The 22,429-nt window shown below is 38.6% G+C and overlaps 1 protein-coding gene across 1 annotated transcript in view; it reads left to right on the top strand.

Moving 5' to 3' along the window:
• Positions 1–22,429, top strand: part of LOC132284858 (uncharacterized) — a 131,805-nt gene that overhangs the window by 54,675 nt on the left and 54,701 nt on the right. Inside the window, exons 27-32 of the mRNA XM_059787025.1 lie at positions 3–326; positions 5,591–5,722; positions 5,887–6,000; positions 15,357–15,541; positions 16,596–16,704; positions 16,792–16,935. Of these exons, the coding sequence (XP_059643008.1) occupies positions 3–326; positions 5,591–5,722; positions 5,887–6,000; positions 15,357–15,541; positions 16,596–16,704; positions 16,792–16,935 (1,008 nt within the window). The remainder of the gene's footprint in view (positions 1–2; positions 327–5,590; positions 5,723–5,886; positions 6,001–15,356; positions 15,542–16,595; positions 16,705–16,791; positions 16,936–22,429) is intronic.

The following is a 22,429-nucleotide window of genomic DNA, read 5'->3' on the forward strand; positions in this document are numbered from 1 at the left end:
AGATGAGTGTTCGCATGTCCAAATTGGAATTCTTTTGCAACAGATCAACTCTTGTTGCTTTAATTGGTTTTGGCTTTGATCTGAGCTCTGCAAATAGTGCGGTAAGTGGTGCAAACATGAAAAGAACTTCAGAAAATGAATCTGTGGTGAGCAAAGACAAGACAGAAGATGGGCGTTCTTTTGTTAGAGGGTTGCTGGGATATGGAAAAGGTCGTGTGGTATTTTATTTAAATATGGACGTCGACAGCGTCTCTGTGTTTCTTAATAAGGAGGATGGTTCTCAGCTTGCGATGTTTGTGCAAGAAAGTTTCTTGTTGGATCTTAAGGTGAGGAAAATTATGTATTTTAGTCGCACCTTCTTCTGTTTTTTCCCCATTCATGTACTAATCCTTTTAAATATATGTCCTGTTAAATTATTCTGATAATTTATTTATAATTGTAATTAATATGGCATTTTCTCGGTAATCTATTTCTTTGGTAATCTAATTTTTTCTCTGTTGTAAAATGATTTCTGTTGGTGTTGTTTACTTAATAAGGAAAACATGTTGGGGAGTGGAACAGTAGTGAAATGGAAAACAATATTATGTAGAAGTCGTGAGGCCAAAGGTGGCTTCATTAAATCAAAATCCAGATTGCTACAGTTAGTCTGGTAGAATTCACTGCTGAGCAACTACAAGCTTTATTCTCTTCTTCTTTATTTTTTATTTTTTAATTTTTTCCCTTTTGGTAGCTAGATCACATGCATGTGCACCCATTATTCTCCGACTGGGGGCTTGAACCGTTGGCCTTCCCTTTTGAAGGAGGAGATACCACTTGGCTAAATCCTTGGTAGTAACCATGTTTTATTTTAACCTGTGGAGCTTAGTATTTTGATTAGGCCATGCTTACATGACTCATATGTTCATTGGTTGCATTAGTTACCATATCATCTATTGGGCTAGTTTGCTCACCCCAACATTTTAAAGATAAGAAGCATGCCACGGGTGGCACCTAGACCCTCCATGGACATGGGACTTGTTTTTGATATTTTGATAACTTTTGTCGTACTTGAATACTTGTTGAAGATGTATTCTTTCTTGTTACAGAGAGGGAGAAATGATGTGAGAACACTTGGGACGGCGTGCCCTTGAACCAAACGTGTGTGAAATTCTAAAGTGGGCAGCCAATGGAGTACTCACAGGCTTTGACGCTTGCATACTGAAGCGTTCTAGCACCTTCTCAATGTATTTCCTCTGTGACAAATACAATCTGCCCGCTCCTCTGTCCCTGTGAATTTCCATACCCAATATCCTCTTGTAGCACCAAGATCCTGTTGGGGATAATTAACTCCCTCCAACCCACTCAACGGTCGGTTGTTGTTGAGAGTTAAATACCTCCTCCATCACACACAGCGGAAGCATCATCACATCACATCTACACAAGCATATATGGAGATAACAATCATACATATTCATGCACAACACAATATTTTACATGGTTCATCCAACTCTAGGGCTATGCCCATGGAGAGAGAGACCTCATTATTAAGAATCAAGGAAGGGAGTATACAACCACATTTCAAAACCACAATCACTCACTCATCATCTCTTTTGAGGCTACATGTATACACTCGGGAATTACATATACTCTCTCCTTTCCTCAGAACACTTACCCTTAAACCCTTTACATCTTTTTTCTCTTCTCTCTGTCTGTCTGTCTGTCTCTCTCTCTCAATCTCTTATACCCATCTTTATTTATAAAGTCTTCAAAACCCAATTCCTTGTTGGACAAGTATTCCCCAACTTGCGTACAAGGAGTTACCATATCAATCTCATCTCTAAAATTGAAACTTAGTGAGACACAATTTCCTTCACAAATTTTTAGCATTCCAAAACGAAAAAGGAAATTAATTTCTGCACACAATTTCGAGACACAAACCCAACAATCTCCACCTTGGCTCAAAATCGGTTTTCACATGCTCTTCTATAACTCCACCTCGATTGAAGATCTCTCCTCCTCTAACAAAATTCCATACATCATCCCTATTGGTGTTGTGACCCGACACCAAATTCGGGCCACAACATCACACGCACTAATCATCTGCTACCGATCTTCAGGACCAACCACGGGCTCTAACCCACCATCGGCTCTGAAACCACTTGTTGGGGATAATTAACTCCCTCCAACCCACTCAACAGTCAGTTGTTGTTGAGAGTTAAATGCTTACTTCATCACACACAGCGGAAGTATCATCACATCATACCAACACAAGCATATATGGAGATAACAATCATACACATGAACGCACAACACAATATTTTACATGGTTCACCCAACTCTAGGGCTACGTCCATGGAGACAGAGACTTCATTACCATGAATCAAGGAAGAGAATATACAACCGCATGTTAAAACCCCAATCACTTGCCCATTATCTCTTTTGAGGCTATATGTATACACTCGGGAATTACATATACTCTACCCTCTCCTCACAACACTCACTAGTAAACCCCTTACATCTTTTTTCTCTTCTCTCTCTCTCTCAACCTCTCATACCCATCTCTATTTATAGTCTTCAAAACCCAATTCCTTGTTGGACAAGTATTCCCCAACTTGCCTACAAGGAGTTACCATATCAATTCCAACTCTAAAATAGAAACTTAATGAGACATAATTTCCTTCACAAATTTTAGCATTCCAAAATGAAAAAGGAAATTAATTTCTGCACACAATTTTGAGAGACAAACCCAACAAATCCTTCATCTCAAATTCACCACTAAGTTGAGCCTTCAACATGTTGATTTCAGACATGTTCTTGCAAGCTATCAATATGTCATCAACATACAACAAGTACAAATACGAACCATCTAAGAGCCTCATGTGATACACACAACTGTCAAACCCGCCATTCCCAACCATAAAGGTGTCAAATCGCTTGTCCCAGTGACTAGGAGACTACTTCAACCCATACACGGACTTCTTCAACCTATACACAGACTTCTTCAGTAGGCAAACATGATCTTCCTTTCCCAGAATCTCAAACCCCTCAGGCTGATGCATATAAATCTGCTCTTTCAACTCACCATCAAGAAAGCAGTTTTGACATCAAGCTGCTCAAACTCTAAGTCATACAGAGCAACCATAACAAGTAACACCCAGATTGAGCTATGTTTCACCACATGAGAAAACACTTCATTGAAGTCCACTCTTTCCCCCTGTGTATAGCCCTTCGCCACCAAGCGTGCCTTGTACCTCGCATCTTCCACCCCTGGAGTTCTTTCCTTCTTCTTGAAGACCTATGTACAACCCACAATCTTCTGGCCCTTAGGCTTCTTTAGTAGATCCCAAGTCTGGTTCTTATGAAGAGACTCAATCTCCTTACTCATGGCAACAGACCACTGTGCTGACTCTCCACCTGTGATGGCCTCATGGTAAGTATATGGTATCTGCTCATCAATATCCACTGCCACACTAAGTGCATAAGCAACCAAATCAGCATGTGAAAACCCATACTTCTCAGGTGGCTTAATATCCCTCTTAGGCTTGTTTCTAGCCACACTATGCTGCTGCAACTGTGATCTCCCTCGGCCCGAAACTGCACTTGCTTATTAGTCAATCGATCAAGACTATCCTTTAACTGAACCTCTACATACTTTATACACCCTAAGCTCTCCTTGAACCATCTCCCTGAATTAACTACCTTCTTTTGCAGAGTAAGCATCGCAAACTCATGAAAGGTCACATCCCTATTGTCAAGTATCTTCTTTCCCGAAGCCTCTGGGCACCATAATCTGTATCCCTACTCTGGGCTGATAACCAAGAAAAATGAATTTCTTAGCCCTCGGTTAAAGCTTCCCCTCATTCACATGAGCATACGCCGGACACCCAAATATTCTCAGATTACTGTAACTAGCAGGAGAACCAGACGATACCTCCTCTGGAGTCTTACAGTCGATAGCTGTTGACTTTAAGAGATAACATTCTGTTCATCTATTCTGCAACTCCATTCTGTTGTGAATTCTTTCATATTGTGTGGTGCCTCACAATCCCATGAGTCTTGACAGAACTCATTAAATTCTCCATCACAAAATTCCAAGTCATTGTCTGTCCTCAAGCTCTTGACCTGTTTTCTAGTCTGCTTCTCAATCTAGGTCTTCCATTGCTTAAACGTGACAAAATCCTCATTGTTGTGCTTCAGAATGTAAACTCAAAACTTTTCGAGAAAAATCATCAATCAGCATCATGTGAAATAACCTGAGAGGGACCCAAAGATAAGAATGAATATAATCCACTATCCCCTTGGTCCTGTGAATTCCCGTACTGAACTTCACTCTGTACTGCTTCTCGAAGACACAATGCTCACCGAAATCCAGCTTCTCAGAGCACCAAGTAGACCCTGCTTACTCAGAACATCCATCCCCCTCTTACTCATATGCCCAAGTTGCATATGCCACAATTTGGTAGTACATCCTTCCCCTTCAGCGCCTTGGATAATCCTTGTTGAACCAACAGAGTCTGCATCCAAACCCACAGGTTGAAATCTTTTCTTCTGTTAAATTTCTCGATTTCCAGAAACTTGGACGCCATTCCTGCTTCGAACCAGAAGCTCTGAAACCAGTTTGTTACAAAAGAAGAAGTTTGGGTTTTGGCGTACTCAAACCGAGAGCCAAGAGCTATATTTATATACAAGAATAGAGTACAAAGAAAGGAAACCAAATCAAAGAAAAACAGGAAATATACCAAAATCTACGTGATCCCATGATTACAGGGATCTTATCTATGTGATCCCATGATAATAGGGATCTTACATAAAACACCTAATAAAAGGCTGAAATCAGCTAATAAAAAATAAAAATAATAATAATACAGATATTTCAACAGTTATGACAAACGCAGCGAACTAAGCAATAATTACGAAACATGCCATAAAAACAAACACACCACACAAAGAACACAAAGATTTATATGTGGTTCGGCAAAGCCTGTGTCCATGGTGGAGATCCGGCGAAAGTGTTCACTATGTGGATGTAGGCTTTGCTGAACTACGTATAAATCTTTGTGTTCTTTGTGTACTGTGTTTATTTCTCTGTCGTGTTTTGTAATTGTTGCTTGGTTCGTTGCGTTTGTTGTAACAAATAATATGACAAAAGGAACACTAGAAGAGAGCTATATGTGCATTTTATCATGGTTGATTAATCAGATATGCTTGCTAGATACATGCCCATCTAGGCATGTTAGATCTATTTCTGGTACGCTCTAGGGCCGCTACCCCTACGGGGTCCTGCCGATGTGTTTTATCTCCAATTGGTTTTTCAACATATTTAAAAAAGTCCATCTATCTTAGACTATAAGCTGTATCTTGTATCTATAAGTTATTTGTTGGTTTTAATTTTCATTACGACCATTAGTATTCTTTTGAAGTTCATCTGACTGTATTTTCTTTCTTAAGCTGCACTCACTTTCTATTTTGCCAATAAGAATTTTTTTTTTCCTAGTTTAAGAAATGATTATTGAATTTTTGTGATGTTTTTCCTTATTTTATTTTTATGAAATATTTTGTTCTTTGAGGCTTTTATTCTCGTTGTTTGACTTTTTGCTTTTTATTTTTCAAGGTTCATCCAAGTTCTATTTTCATTGAAGGCACATTAGGGAATTTCAGGCTGTGTGATATGTCACTTGGAACCGATCACTGCTGGGGTTGGCTTTGTAATCCACGCAATCAAGAGGCTGAATCCCTCATCAAGGTTCATTAATATTTATTTGATTGAAAGCTGATATCTGACAGGATTCATATCTGTTCATTACTTATTCCTTCTTTGTCTGTCTTACCCTTTACTGAGCACTTCTGTCTGTCTGTCTGTCTGTCTGTCTCTCTCTCTCTCTCTCCATATTAATATATTCTGCGCAGTTTACATTCAAGTCTTTTAGTGCTGAAGATGATGACTACGAAGGATATGATTATAGCTTGTGTGGCCAACTTTCTGCTGTTCGCATTGTTTTTCTCTATAGGTTTGTTCAAGAGGTAAGTTCAGATGTTGTTGGTGTTGACATATATAGATAATTAGCTGTATTGTTGACTATATAACTGTTAACATATATAGATAATTAGCTGTACATGTGCTGATTAGGTGCTGATTAGCATAGTTATAGGAGCTGATTTTTAGTCTTTAATTTCTTTCCTTTGTAATTATTTCTTTCCTTTTGTGTAATTTTTTGTGTACTATTTAAATCCTCCACAAGGAGAAGAATAAACACGTAGAATTATTCCTATTCCGTTATCTATAGAAATATCATGGTATCAGAGCCATCTAGAAAGGAATTTTAAAATCGTATTTTTCTTTTCGGGTTTTCTGCAAATACATCTTATTAACCAAACACCAGTTTTTTTATATCACCCCAGAACCTACCGACAACCTTGCCCACCACCACAGACTAGGTATCCTTATTTGACTTCATGGCAGACAAGATTGAAACCTCTGTGACTTCTGAGATTGATTCTCCGACTCTAATGATTCCTCCAACCGCATCTAACCCGCATCAAGATCTGATGAATGTCCAGTTGATGCCTCATAAACTTGATGGCACCAATTATCTGGCTTGGTCACACTTTGTGAAGCTGTATATTACATGCAAAGGCCGGTTGGGGTATTTGACTGGGGAAAAACCCCGACCTGCGATTAATGACCTAATTTTCACGACTTGGGTTGCAGAAGATGCAATGCATTGCTCTTGGCTCCTTTAAACTATGACCTCTGATCTTAGTCTTGGATATATGCAGCTCAAGTCCGCTAAAGATATTTGGGATGCAATATCTCACACTTATTCTGTGGGAGGAAATGAGGCACAAATTTATGAGTTGAAACGTAGTATTCAGGCTACTACTCAGCAGGGAAGGACATTGGAGGCATATTACAATGCCCTCCAAGCTTTGTGGTAAAAACTCAACTATTATCAACCTTGTGAAATGGAATGTGCTGTAGATACCGCTTTGTTGAATAAGCAGATTGAAAAAGAACGCGTTTTTGAATTTCTTGCTGGTCTTAACCTAGATCTAGACTGAATAAGGACTCAGGTGCTTGGAAAAGATCCGTTTCCTTCTTTGCGTGAGGCCTATGCTTATGTGCGTACCCAGGCCCTCCGACGATCTGCTATGCTCATGCCATCTTCTCCAGAAGGATCTGCTTTGGTTTCTACCACAAGCAATTACCTCGGGTATCATTAGCACATCAGCCCGATCCTCCATCAACTGCAACATTTGGTAATGTTGCTAAAACTACTAAATCTGATGACAAAGACTGTTTGGTTTGTGATTATTGTAACCAGACTAGACATGTGAGAGAACAATGCTTTAAACTCAATGGTTATCCGCTTTGGTAGCCGGGAAAAAAAGGGTGACAAAGGTGAAGGCACTAGGGGCGGAAAAGGGAGTCGTTCTAGCTCTAAGGCTCATTATACCTCTTCCAGTAAGCAGAACGGTGATCAATATGCTCTTAAGTTCTATTCTGGTCAGATGGAACAAATGATTCAGGATTGTGCTATTTTGCTCGGGTCCAGTTCTTTAAGCACGTCCTCAGGTAACATTGGTCATTGTTTTAGTGTATCCGGTAAGTCTTCCTCAGAATCTTGGGTTATAGATATAGGGCAACTGATCACGTGACCTCTATTTCTCATTTTTTCTCATGTTATTCCTCACCTACTAAAACTTGTGTCACAACTGCTGATGGTTTACCAACCCCTGTGACTGGTGAAGGTTCAGTCACTCTTTCTGATTCTTTGTCCCTTTCCAATGTTCTACATGTCCCTAGATTGTCCAATAATCTGCTGTCTATCAGTCAACTTACTAAAACCTTAAACTGTTCTATCACGTTTTTTGACACACTGTATATTTTAGGATCTCTGAATGGGGGCGAGGATTGCTCATGGTAGTGAACGAGGTGGCCTCTATCTCTTGGATGTTCCAGCTGCTTCAACCTCAGTTCATGCTGTGCAATCCACTACTGGTTCATCCCGTGACATTTGGTTATGGAACAAGCATTTAGGACATCCGTAATTTTATTATTTAAAAAAATTGTTTCCTTCTTTATTTTCTGCTGTTGATGTTTCTCAATTTCAATGTGAAACTTGTGAACTAGTTTTCCATTAAGTATTAATAAAGTGCATTTCCTTTTATTTTTAAGTCGCTTCATCAAATGATCCATACACAGTACAATTCAAAGATAAAAGTCTTCCGCTTTGATAATGGGGGTGAATACATTTATTCTGGTCTTCAATCCTATTTTTCTGACCATGGCATTATTCATCAAACTTCTTGCAACGATACCCCTAAACAGAATGGAGAACGGAAAAATCGTCTTCTTCTCAAAGTATCCCGTTCCCTGCTTCTATCCATGACAATACCAATGTCATACTAGGGGGAGGCAGTCCTCACAGCAGCCTATTTGATCAATCGGATGCCTTCTAGAGTTCTTCAATACCAAACTCCACTTCAGGTCTTCACTACTTCTTGCTCGCCATCTACTGTTAATCATCTTCCTCCTCGAGTGTTTGGTTGTATAAGCTTTGTCCATGTACACCACAGTGGTAAGCTTGACCCTCGTTCCCTCAAATGCATTTTTCTCGGTTATTTTGCTACTCAGAAGGGTTACAAGTGTTATCACCCTCCGTAAAAAAAATTCTGTCTCTATGGATGTTACTTTTCACGAGGAATAAGCCTATTTTTCTAGTCTTGCTTCTACGACTTCTCTTCTAGGGGAGACCTCGAGTAGTGAAGAAAAGTCTTATATTGTGCCTATGTTTGAATTAGAGAGTGGAAATGAAACAAATGGAAAAAAATGAAAAAAATGGAAAAAATGAAAAAGCAGAAGGTGGTTCTTTGAATCTCCCTCCAGAAGGTCATCAAATGTCTCCATTTGAGCTGGTATATCTAAGAAGAGAAAAGGTACCTCTCGAGCAAAATGATCAGTCTGCCTCGACAATAGATAATCCTAAGGTAGAGTCTATTGAATCTCCATTCTCTTTCGTTGATAATAGTTCTGTAGATCCTAATGCTTTAGATGACTCAAATGTTGTTAATGACTTAGAATTGCCTATTGTCTTGAGAAAATCACATTGTACTTGTCAATCAAAATATAAATATCCTATTTCAAGTTTTATGTCTTCTCATCGTCTCTCACCATCCTTCAAGGCTTTTGCCCATCAGTTGTCTTCTGTATCTTTTCCTAAAAAATTATAGGATGCACTTGACTATCCAAGGTGGAAAGAGGCGATGGTTGAAGAATTGAGAGCTCTCCGAAAAAACTATACGTGGGAGTTAGTGGAGTTGCCGTAAGGGAAGAAAATTGTTGGTTGCAAATGGGTGTTTACCATAAAGCATAAGGCAGATGGGTCGATTGATCGATACAAGGCAAGATTGGTGGCAAAGGGACTGAGACATATGGCATAGACTATCAGGAGACGTTTGCTCTAGTTGCGAAAATGAATACTCTTTGGGTTCTGTTATCTTTAGCAGCTAACCTAGAGTGGACTCTCCAACAGTTTGATGTTAAGAATGCTTTCCTCCATGGCAATCTAGAGGAGGAAGTGTACATGGACCTTTCTCCAGGTAGTGATGAAAGTACTAATAAGGGGAAAGTATGCAGACTAAGAAAATCATTATATGGTCTGAAACAGTCTCCTAGAGCATGGTTTGGTAGATTTGCTCAAGCTATGCAGAAGTATGGATATCATCATAGTCAAGCAGATCATACGTTATTCCTTCGACACTCTCGGGGAGGTTGAATTACATTTGTTATTGGCTATGTAGATGATATCATCATCATCGGGGATAATATCGAGGAGATTAGGAGACTAAAGGTACATTTGGCCAAGGAGTTTGAAATTAAAGACTTGGGTGTCCTGCGGTATTTTCTAGGTATTGAAGTGGCTTGTTCAAAGCAGGGAATCTTTGTTTCACAGTGAAAGTATGTACTTGATCTTTTAACTGAGACAGGAATGTTAGCTTGCAAGCCTGTGGATACTCCTATCGAACAAAATCATAGATTGGGTGAACAGACTGATGATACACCAGTTCACAGAGAGAGATATCAGAGGTTGGTTGGAAAACTAATATATTTGTCTCATACACGACCTGATATAGCCTGGGTAGTGAGTGTTGTCAGTCAGTTCATGCACGACCCATGTGAAGTTCATATGTAGGCAGTAGAGAGGATACTTAAATACTTGAAATCAACACCTAGTAAGGGTCTTTTGTTTTCAAAACATGATCACTCTGTTGTAGAGGCCTATACAGATGCTGATTGGGTAGCTTCTATTTTGGATCGAAGATTAACTCCGGGATATTGCACATTTGTGGGTGGCAATCATGTTACTTGGCGGAGTAAGAAGCAATCGGTTGTGGCCAGGTCTAGTGCGAGGCTGAATTCAGAGCTATGGTCCACGATGTGTGTGAATTATTATGGTTGAAGATCCTGTTGGGAGAATTGAGGATTGCTTGTCAAAGTCCCAAGAAACTATATTGTGATAATAAGGCAGCCATCGGCATTGCTCATAATCCTGTGCAACATGATCGAACTAAACATGTTGTGATTGACAGGCACTTTATCAAAGAGAAGTTAACAGAAGGTGTGATTTGCACTCCCTATGCGAGTATGCGAGGACCAAGGATCAACTTGCTGATATTTTGACTATGGTAGTTTCTAGCAATGTGTTCAATTCTGCTCTTGCCAAGCTGAGAATCTGGGACATTTATTCTCTAGCTTGAGGGGGAGTGTTGACATATATAGATAATTAGATGTATTGTTAAATATATAATTGTTAACATATATAGATAATTAGCTGTACATGTGCAGTTATGTGCTGGTTAGCATAGTTATAGGAGCTGATTTTTAGTCTTTAATTTCTTTCCTTCTTTGTATTTATTTCTTTGCTTCTATGTAATTATTTGTGTACTATTTAAATCCTCCACAAGGAGAAGAATAAACACGTAGAATTATTCCTATTCCTTTTATCTCTAGAAATATCTTCAGCTGGTTGCATTGTTTTCTATAGTTGCAAGTACCTGATAATTGTTCTTTTTTAATGTGGGGGAATAGAGTCAATGGCCAATTTTTGCAAATTATAGAAATACAATTTCTAATCAACAATATAACCTATTGTGCAATAATCAACATATGAAATCAAGATATGAAAGTAAACAATTTATATCACAATTATAAAAGAGATAAGAGAAGAGAAATTGCAAACTATAACACGGCGATTTTTGCAAGGTTCGGAAACTCCTACTCCTCGGCTCAAGATCCCTCTTGAGACTTCCCAATCCAATATAGCTTCTCCTTACGGGTGAAGAGCAAACCTTGATTAAAAGTAACTCCTTGCTAAGAGAAAACCTCTCTTGGTCTTCCTATGGGTCACACCAACCCTTACAATATCCTTCCTAAGAGACCACCTCTCTTAGTTTTACATAGGCCACACCAGCCCTTACAATTTCTTTGCTAAGAGAAACTCTTCCTCTTAGGTTTACAGCAGATTTGTAGATAGAATTTGTAGTACAAGAAATCCTCTCAAGAACTGATACAAATCAAACCTCACAATAGAGTATATATGAAATCAAGTGAAGCTCAAACTCTAAGTATGAAATGCATGAGAGATGATGAGGAAAATGCAGAACAAAAGCTCTGATGAAATATTAGAACAAAAGTTCAGCAAAGGCTCGCTAAATGCTCTCTAAAGTTCACTTTGGTACAGCTATGGAAGCTTGTATATGAGATGAAGATTGATGTCTGAACAGAGGCTCTATGAGTGAGTAAAATCAGAACAAAATCTCTGTATAATGGTAGAGCCAAAAGCTCTCTTGGATGCACTTGAATGATGTTCTTGAATGCTCTCTCAAATAGTATATGAGTGAATGAGAGAGATGAGGAGAAGATATGAGAACAAAAGCTCTCTTTGATGCAATATAATGTCTCTAAAAAATGGTCAACTTCTTCAGCAGACAACCCCTCTGTATTTATAGAATTTCGAAGCTCAATATAGCTGTTAGAAGTAGTTGGGGAGCAATGAATGAAAATGTTTCCGTTGCAATTCAAAACCCTAGAAGGAGCCGGCTCTTGTAAACAAGAGGAGGCGGCTCCCTAGCCTTGAGAGCAGGCTCTCTATTGCATGGAGACGGCTCCCAGCCTCCTTGCTCCATATTTTGGGAGCCTACTCTTTGGATGGAAACTTCATTTTTCGTTGAAAAATAGCTATTGGAGTTGAGAGAGACTTTTACAGAGCCGGCTTTATTCTTTGAGAGCCTTCTCCATTTGCTTGGAGCCTTCTCCATTTGCTTGGAGCCGTCTCCATTTTCATGGAGCCGTCTCCATTTTCATGGAGCCTTCTCCATTTGCATGGAGCCGTCTCTAATTTCATGGAGCCTTCTCCATTCTTTGAGAGCCTGCTCTATCTTTCATAGAGCCTGCTCCATTGGTCTTGAGAGAGCTGGCTCTATTTCTTATAGAGGCTGCTCTTGCTTCATGAAGGCTGTTGCTAAATTGGATTGGACAGAAAAAGTGCATGACTTCAAATGGACATAACTCAGTCCATGAAACTCCAAATGAGGTAAAATTTGAGTCTAAATTTATTGCCTTGAAGTCAGCTTTCAAAAGCCACTGGCCTTGCTCAAAAATTCCAACCACAGTAATGGTTATGGCCGTTTTAGTGCAACCTGGTCAGAATTTTCGCAGAGCAGAATCAGGCATCTTATGATGGTTATATCTCTCTCAATTCAAATCCTTTTTAGGTGAAATTTGAGTCTAAACTCAAGGGCTCGAAGTCAGCTTTCCAATGCCACTGGCCTTGTGTAAAAATTCCAACTACACAAATAGTTATAGCAGTTTTAGTGCAAGCTGGTCTGAAATTTTTCTGGGCTGAAAATTGCTTGTTTTGAGATATCCATCTTTCTAGCACCTAGGACTTTGATGAATGATTCAATTTAGTTCAAGGCCTGTTTCTAAGAGTCTAGGGACATATGGAGATGATAAATTTCAAGTGCATTGTGTCCTAGAGTCATCTACCAAATTGTGGCAATGAAGGCTTTAAAGATGAAATATTAAATTCAATGCCTTTTCCTTTACTTTCTAGGGACCAAAATAAATATTATGATTAATGTGCATGGTCCTAGAATTTCTAGCTTAAGTAATGAGTTCTTTCAAAGCTTATCAAGCTTGAACTAACTCTTTCTTAGCAAAGGCTTCATATGTCAATATATATGAATAAAGTGCATAGTCTATTGCTAATGGACATAGGAGCATATGAATGATGTATGATATGCATGGTCCTATGATTTTGAGCTTCAAATGTATTCAGAAAGACTTTGACATTGAATCTTAAGCTCTCACCATCCTATCTACCCTTTTCTTCATTCTTTGACCATGATCGTTTAGGCTTGATGAGGACTTGCTTTCTTTCTTTGAAATGCTTTGTGTGATCTTTGAAGTCCGAGTTTTTCTTTGATTTCTTTCAACTTTGATGCTTCCTTGAATCCATTGCTTGAATGTTTGGAATGTTTGGAATGGATCTTCTAGCTCATCTTTGAGGATTGAATGTTGATCAGCTATATATCACTCAATGAAAACATTAGTACTTAAACATCATTAATGGTTTGTAATCATCAAAACATAAGATTGACCTTTAGATAAAATCCTTAGGCCAATACTTAATGTTCATACTCTCTCTCTCCAAAAAACTGTCCCTTGTGGGGAGTCCACTTTTCACGTGGACATGCATTTAATGTATGTGGTCTTTAAAATACAAAGCTAACATCCCAAGCGAAGATTTGCGTTGCTAATTTGAGAAAGTTTTGAAAATTTAATATAATTTAGGGGTTAAAGAGCAACCCCCCCTCCCTCTCTTCTCTACATTTTTCAGATTTAGCATATAAGGACATTTTCTCAATTTGAAGACTGAGAAAATTGAGAGGGGTTTGGGTTGGAGCATAGGCTCAAGGGTTCTGGAGGATGGCGCCTTTGTGTCTTTGGTGGTGTTTGTGGAGGGAGCGGAATAGAAGATCCTTTGAAGGAAAGGAATCTTCTATCACTGTTCTGAAATCTTCTATTATTAGCTCTCTTTGTTTTTGGGGTTCGGATTGACTGCTGAGGAGACTGTTGAGTTTTCGGCTTCCTTGGGGCCTTAGGGTACCCAGGTTTTTGTGGTTTTGTTAGGGATGTGTTCTCCTTTTGAACTCTTTTTTAATGAATTATTTATTTATCAATTTTTTTTTTTATTTTAAAAAAAGGGGTCAAGTGTAAAAAACTCCCATGCCATATAAAAAATGTGCAATAAACACCCCGCTTTTTAAAAGGTGCATATAAGTCCATGTATTTTGGAAATTTATAGCAAATTGCCCCTGATCGTCAATTTTGACCAAATATTTTTATTCTAAAAACTGTAAAATACCCTTAACCCCAAAATCCCAATTTTTTTTTATAAAGACCCCAATATTTTTTTTATAAAATCCCCAATATATATTTATTTTTTTAATAAAAATCCCTAAATTTTGAAATCATTGTTTTTTATTTTATTTTTGTCTTAAGGGCATTTTAGGTATTTCAGTGTAAATTGAGGAATTGGCCTTATATTCTCAATTTGGAAAATGTAAGGGTTTTTTTTTTTACACCAGGGGGGTTGCACATTCCGTATATTTTAGTGTTTTTTTTTTTTTTTTTTTTTTTTGCACTTGAACCAGGGGAAAAAAAAAAAAAAAAAAAAACACTTCTATGCACAAATTTTGTTAAGGGTATTTTGGGGGTTTCAATAATAATAAAAAAGGGGTCAAAATTGACGATCAGGATCAATTTGCTGCAAATTTTCATATTATAGGGATATATGCACATACTAAATACCAGGGGTGTTTCTTACACGTCTTTTATTTACTAGGGTTTTTTTTTTCGCCACTTTACACTAATTTAGGTGTTTTCATATTTTTGTACATTGACTTGTATGTGCAAAAATATGAAGGCTTGATCGTTGGAGGAGATTGTTGACTTTTTGGCCCCCTTGAAGGCTTGAGGCCTTTGTGTTCTTTTGTTTTTTTCTTGGGATCCGCTACCCTTTTGAGCGTTTTTTAATAAAATTTTTATTTATCAAAAAAAAAAAAAAAAAAATTTGTACATGACTTTTTAAGTAGTATACTTATTTTGGGACATATTAAGGAGGAAAGTATTAGTTAAGCTTCCATACTTACTGTTGATTTGCAAGTAGATAAATGTTTATGTGTCTTCTACCTGGTTCTATTTTTCGGGTTTGGTGATCTGACTTTTTTACTTTGGCATCCTTTTTGTCATCTAATTATTTTGATGGTCATTTGGAATCTCTTACAAAATTTGTGGGCACATGCTCTTGCAGGTTACTGCATACTTTATGGAACTTGCCACCCCACATACAGAAGAAGCGATTAGACTTGTTGATAAAGTTGGGGGCTTAGAGTGGTTGATAAACAAATACGAAATAGATGGAGCCTCTGCCTTAAAGCTGGACCTTTCACTGGAAACACCTATAATAATTGTGCCAAGGAATTCAATGAGCAAAGAGTCAGTACTTCTCCATCATCCAGTCCTTGAATTATTGTACAGTTTTTAACAATAAAAGCATGAAAAAAAAAAAAAAAATTTGTGCAGATAAAGTGATATACATAATTTTCTTGATATTGGGAAAATCTGACGGTGTTATCACATTTGTGATATTATAAGTGATTCTGGTATCTGACATCTCTCTCTCTCTCTCTCTCTCTGCTTATATTTTGGTTTGATCTAACTTTCACACCTACCCATATTCTTTCTGTTCCACATATAATTCATCTTAATTGATTCTTCTTTCCCTTCCACATCCTTTTACCCTGTCAAAGTGCCCTTTTAGTTTTGTTTTCTGTTCTTAACTTTCCACATCCTTAACTTTATTTTATTAGGTAATAAAATATACTTGAGTATTTAATATATGTATGCTTCACTATAGAGATTAATATCAATTTTGTGGACTCTGATTTTTTTATTTTTTAGTTTTCCTGAATGGGAATTTCACTTGGTCTAAAATTCTTATTCTGAAGGGGAACCCTATGACTCCAACCTGTCAATTAGGTTTGGAGGAATTTTTATTTATTTTTTGTATCTTTATGGACTCAAAATGCTCCTAATATCTGATGATGACCCTCGTTCTCTCTGTGCTTTTTAGTTATATTCTTTTTGAGTCTTGGGTAGTAACTCCTGAACTTCTTTAAGTGTTTTTTATTCTTCATTAAATTAACATGTTTATTTAATTTGTTCAAATTTAATAAATGTTGAACTTTAATTGTGCTTGCATTAATTTGTTCAAATTTAATAAATGTTGAACTTATATTCTGCTTGCACCACACTTTTGATATTTTCAAAGACTTGGGCGATGAAATTTATAGCTGCTGCTTAAATGATGCTTATAGCTTTTTCTGGAAGGCGCTGTTCATATTTCTGCTTCCTTGAAATTTGAGAAGGGGAATGTAGACCTCCTAAATTATGTTGCTCTTTTATATGTATTATTATAATTCTAAAGTAATATGTTGACTGATTTGGTTGTTGGATGTTGATGAACGCTTTATTTCTGTCATTTTTGCAGTTTCATGCAACTTGATTTGGGCAAGCTACAAGTGAAAAATGAATTTAGCTGGCACGGATGCCCTGAGAAAGATCCTTCAGCTGTGCATCTTGACGTTCTTGATGCAGAGGTAATTCTTTTTCATTTTATTGCATTGATTCAGATATGGTTTAAACTAAACTACTTGAATATTTCAAGTCTCTCTGCCAAATTGCAGATTTTGGGGATCAACATGGCTGTAGGAATCAATGGTTGTATTGGTAAACCACTGATTCGGGAAGGGCGAGAAATTCATGTTTATGTGAGGCGTAGTTTAAGGGATGTGTTCCGTAAAGTTCCAACTTTTTCTTTAGAAGTTAAGGTAACATTTGTGTTATATTTATTTCCTATTCCTTTACCTTTTTTTTTTCTTTTTTTTAATTTTTTTTTTTATCTACTTTCTTTCTTCTCATTCAGCTTCTATAGTCAATTTAGCAGTCATCAATCCATATGATCTAGGTTATTGCCACCAAAGGCAAGATAATTAAGAATAGCAACGTATTCTTTAAACACTCGAATCCACGAGAAGAGATTGAGAAAAGCTCTCAGTTTTCTGATATTAATAAAAGAGAGAATTGAACCCCTAAGCATTACATTAGCATGTATTTATAGGCCTAAGCAAATCCTAAACTATTTAGGAAATTAAAGCAATGGAAAACTTTCCTAAAACAGACACCAAACTATTAGGAAATTAAAACAGAGAAAAAGTTTCCTAAAATAGAAACTAAACTATTAGGAAATTAAAACAATGAAAACTTTCTGAAAACAGAAAATAGAAACTAGAAAACACTGTTCCTGAGAACTATACGTGTATTGTTCATGCCTGTTCATTCATGTACTACATCACAAGGCGACACTATAATTTCAAGCTATCCAAAAACTCCAAAAGATGATCTAAAGATATGCAATTTGTCCCTTTGACCCAAAAGAATAAAAAAGAAAGTATGTTGTATTTGAGAGACCAAATAGGAGACTCCTCTCCCTCAAAGGATCTCCAATTCCTCTCACGCCACAAACCTGACCATAAACAAAGGGGGGTGGCCCTCCAGGCATCCCTGGCTTGACTCACCACCATACACCCTCTCCAAGCCTCAAGCAAATCAACCGTGGAAGCCGGAAGCACTCGGAAAATACCAAACATAATGAAAAACATCAACCATATGTCCCTCGCCATTGGGCAATGAAGGAAGAGGTGATTAACTGACTCGCCCAACTTCTTACGCATGCAACACCAGTTGACAGTAATGTGCCTTCTCCTTCTAAGATTATCTGTCAGGACAAACATAGCGATCCAAGCAACAATTACGAAACACGACAGAAAAATAAACACACTACACAAAGAACTCAAAGATTTATACGTGGTTCGGCAAGGCCTACGTCTACGGTGGAGATTCGGTTAAAGTCTTCACTATGTGTAAAATCGGAGATTAAAAGTTTCAGCCCCTCACTCTCTCTCTATACGATTTTCAGTGTCTTTTCATCATACACTCCAAAGCCTTAGTGCCCTTATATATCGGGCTACAAGAGTACTAATTAGGGTTCACGACCCACAATCCAAAAACGGCTTGGGCCCACATAAAGCTCATCCAATGGGTCGTCGGGTCGTAAGCGGGTCACAATGCGACCTGACACCAAATTTGGGCTACAACATCACATTATCGATAGTGAGAATGCTTCCTAGGGCAGCCAACCAAGCAAAAAATGCCATCTTCAAGGGGGCTTTTGTCCTCCAAATAGCCTTCCAAGGCAAAGCTTGGCCTCCATCAGTAACCAGTAGCAGGCCTTGACCTCAAAAATCCTTCTAGGGGATCCCACCCACACTAACTCATCCATGTCATCACCCTTCACTATCTGACTGTAGGGCAACACAAAGATATCAAAGACCTCCTACAGTTCCCAGTCATGAAACTCTCAATGGAACCGAATGTCCCAAGTTAATCTACCATTATCGAGCCGATAATACATGCCTGTTCATAGAGATCCTGAACAACTGAGGGAATTTTTTGGCTAGCACCAAATTCCCGCACCAGAGGTCCTCCCAAAGTCTAACATGCGTCCCACTCCCGACTCTGAAACGAATGTGTTTGGAAAACTCATCCCACCCCTTCGGGATAAACTTCCTAATGCCCACCCCCACTGGGGAACCTACCTCCCTAGAATGCCATTCTCCGTTCCCCTCTCCACACCGACAAACAATGATATTCCTCCATAACCTACACCTCTCCCTCTAAAATCTCCAAAGCCATTTCCCAACAAAGCCTCATTGAATGAACCCATTAATACCCATGGAGGTAAAGGCAGATGCAACAAAAACATTAATCATCTCTCGAATCTGATGAGGTGTCAAAAGAATGGCCTGGGAGGAAGACTCATTAGCCAGAGTAGGATCAGCTTGGGCATGGAAGGCAGATGGATTTTGACGCTGTTGTGAAGCCTCGGTTTTCCTTAGTAGACGTCTTCAACACTCGGAGATTATATGCCCAGATTTCTTGCAGTAATTGGACAAGTTCTTTTTGCACTAGCGAGTAATGTGGCCAAAATCTTTACCTTTGAGCAATGTGGAGATTATATGCCCAGATTTCTTGCAGTAATTACTGGACTGATTTGTTGTTGGCCTCACTTGAAGCCGATGCATGGAAGGCTTTTGAATTGTCCATGATGTAATGCCAAGACTGAAGGCGAAGTTCCTCTCTCAAAACCTCTTGGAAACATGTATCTAAATCTGGAGAAGCTTCTCTATTCATTAAAGCAGCCTGTACAAATTCAAACTCTGGGCGTAGTGTCATCAAGAATTGATTCACATGGGCTTCCTCTTGTAATTTAAGAGCTTGTGAATGTGCAGTAGGGTCAACACCATCCAAGATCGTAGAATCCTTCTCATGCCAGAGTGAGAGGAAACCATTGTAGTATTCTTGTACAGTTTTATCGCCTTGACTGTATTTAGCTAACTCCATGTCAATGAAGTACTTCCTTGATTTGTTGGTCTGATGATAAACTTTCTTCAAATGTTTCCACACCTCTGAGGCTTTACAAAAGGACTGAAGAGACAAGGTGATTGATGGATCAATAGAATTTAAGATCCAAGTAATCACCTTTGAATTGTTTTGGATCCATGTGACTTCGGTTTTGTCATCAGTAGGCTCAACGGCAGTTCCATCTAAAAACACAGCCAATCCTTGTCCTTGGACATAGTGCTTGAGATGAAAAGACCATCCCACATAGTTGATAGCTCCAGCAAGACGAATAGGAATGATGTCACTTTTATCCATAGCAAGAGTGGATCAGATATGCTGCAACGAAAGAGTCGAATCTGAATAGATGTCAACGGATTAAGTCACAATAATGCGAGGAGACTAATAAATCAGCAAATATCTACTCTAAGCTGAGGTTTTAGAGAGGTTGATGATGTTGTAAATCAGATCCGGACAGAGAACTGAATAAAGATCTAAACAGAGGGGGAAATAAAGTCTTTGATTAAGCTTGCCCTAATACCATGTAAACTAGGGAAAATGGAGTCAAAGCGATGATGGAAGAGATACACTCCCTTTAGTTTTCATTACTATTTATATTACAAGATTTGCCAAACAAGTGGCTATAAGCAAGGAGGGGTAATTACAGTATGTATGTAAAAGGTAAATCACCTAATCAAATCCCATAATTAACGCAACTATATTAAGATAGGTTAATGCTAGCTAATATAATCCTAAATGTAAGGCATGATTATTGTCACTATTTACAGACGTTACTTTGCGTCTATTTTGGAGCAAGTCAGATCTGGACGGCGATCGGATTATTTCTTGCAAAATGTATTTCTATTCAAAGGCTAAAACTTTTTTTTTTTTAATTTGTTTTTTTTTTTTTTTTAAGTAAAATTTCATTAAAGGCACTCAAAAGGGGAGCGCTCTTAAAGAACAAGCTGCTGCCTAAATCGTGACACTACAGCTTTAAGCTATCCACAAAATCTAAAAGACTATCTATAGATATATAATTTTACCCATTAATGTAACAACCCTCACCCTACCTAGATACAATGTTGTTCGCTTTTGGCTCCCCTGGACAGAGATTTCCTATGCTTCACGGCTTTAAAACACGTTGTCTGGTGTCAGAGATGCACAGCCGAACCGTGCCCCACATTAGCCCACCCACCCTCGGCAATATTGTCCTCTTTGAGCGCTTGCCAAGAGTCGAAACCCCGACCTTGGTGCCTACCCTCGAGGCTTTGTTCCTAGCTAACCCACCACTAAGCCACTAGAAAAGGGTCTAGAACCTACGTATAGCACTTCACCTTTCTCTAGCGATGTGGGATCATGACACCCTGTAGCCTGCCAGTGCTCGCCTATATCACACCCGCCCACAAAGGTCATTACAATCACCCCCCATGGGGCCCAACGTCCTCGTTGGCCACACTTCTGGTTGGGGTCCAGCTCTGATACTATTTGTATCAACCCTCACGCTACCTAAATACAATATTTTCCGCTTTTGGCTCCTCTAGACCAAACATTTCCCAGGGGTCACCCATGCTGGTGGGTTCACGGCCATCACGACTTTAAAATGCGTTGTTTGGTGTCAGAGATGCACAGCCGAACCGTGTCCCACCTTGGCCCACCAACCTTAGGCAATATTGTCCTCTTTGAGCGCCTGCCAAGAGTCGAAACCCCGACCTTGGTGCCTACCCTCAAGGCTTTATTCCTAGCTAACCCACCACTGGCCACTAGAACGCGTTGTGTCATAGAAAGGTGTAGAACCTACATATAACATTTTACCTTTCTCGAGCGATTTGGGATCATGACACCTTGTAGCCTGCCAGTGCTCGCCCACATCACATCAACCCACAAAGGTTGTCACAATTAACCTAAAAGAACAAAGAAGATAGCATATTGTATTTGAGAGACCAAATAGGAGACTCCTCCCCTTCAATGGATCTCTTATTTCTCTTGAGCCACAAGCCCCACCAAATACAAAGGGGGGTGGCCCTCCAAGCATCTCTGACTTGGCTCTCCACTATACTCCTTTTCAAAGTCTCTAAAAAATCAACTGTTGACTTGTGAAACACCAAAGCCATACCAAAAGCAACCAAGAACATGAGAAATTTAGAGAAAAGATTAAAATTGTATATTAATTGAGAAAGCCAATACACGACTTATATACACAAATTACAGCCTGTACAGAGCTAATCATAGGGAGATAAAATAGGAAACTAACCATCCTAACTTTCCTAAAAATAAATTAGAATGAATTTCTATATTAGTGGGATTCTCTAACTTATTATCCCATGATTCTAGGAAAGTCAATGATACACATAAAATACATTCCTAACGAATCCACCTATGAAGGGAATAAACCTTCTACTTTCCAACACTCCCCCTCAAGCTGGGGAATATGCATCTTTCATTACCAGCTTGGAAATAGATTCTTGAAACGCTGCACTTCCTAGTCCTTTTGTAAGCACATCAGCAAGTTGACCATTGGTTGAGACGTACGGAGTACAAATTAAGCCACTATCCAACTTCTCCTTTATGAAATGTCTATCTACTTCCACGTGCTTTGTTCTTTCATGTTGAACAGGATTGTGAGCAATGCTAATGGCAGACTTGTTGTCGCAAAATAATCTCATTGGTCCTTCCCATTTGATTCTTAAATCTTCCAGAATTATCTTGAGCCATAGTAACTCGCATACTCCCTGAGCCATTACTCTAAACTCTGCCTCCGCACTCGATCTAGCTACCACATTTTGCTTCTTACTTCTCCATGTTACAAGGTTGCCTCCAAGGAAAGTACAATTACCTGTGGTGGAACGTCTATCAATGGATGAGCCT

This window comes from Cornus florida, unplaced genomic scaffold, assembly GCF_030987335.1.
Source record: "Cornus florida cultivar Cherokee Brave unplaced genomic scaffold, ASM3098733v1 CherokeeBrave_3.0.0_Hap2_Chr01, whole genome shotgun sequence".
Taxonomy (NCBI): Eukaryota; Viridiplantae; Streptophyta; class Magnoliopsida; order Cornales; family Cornaceae; genus Cornus; species Cornus florida.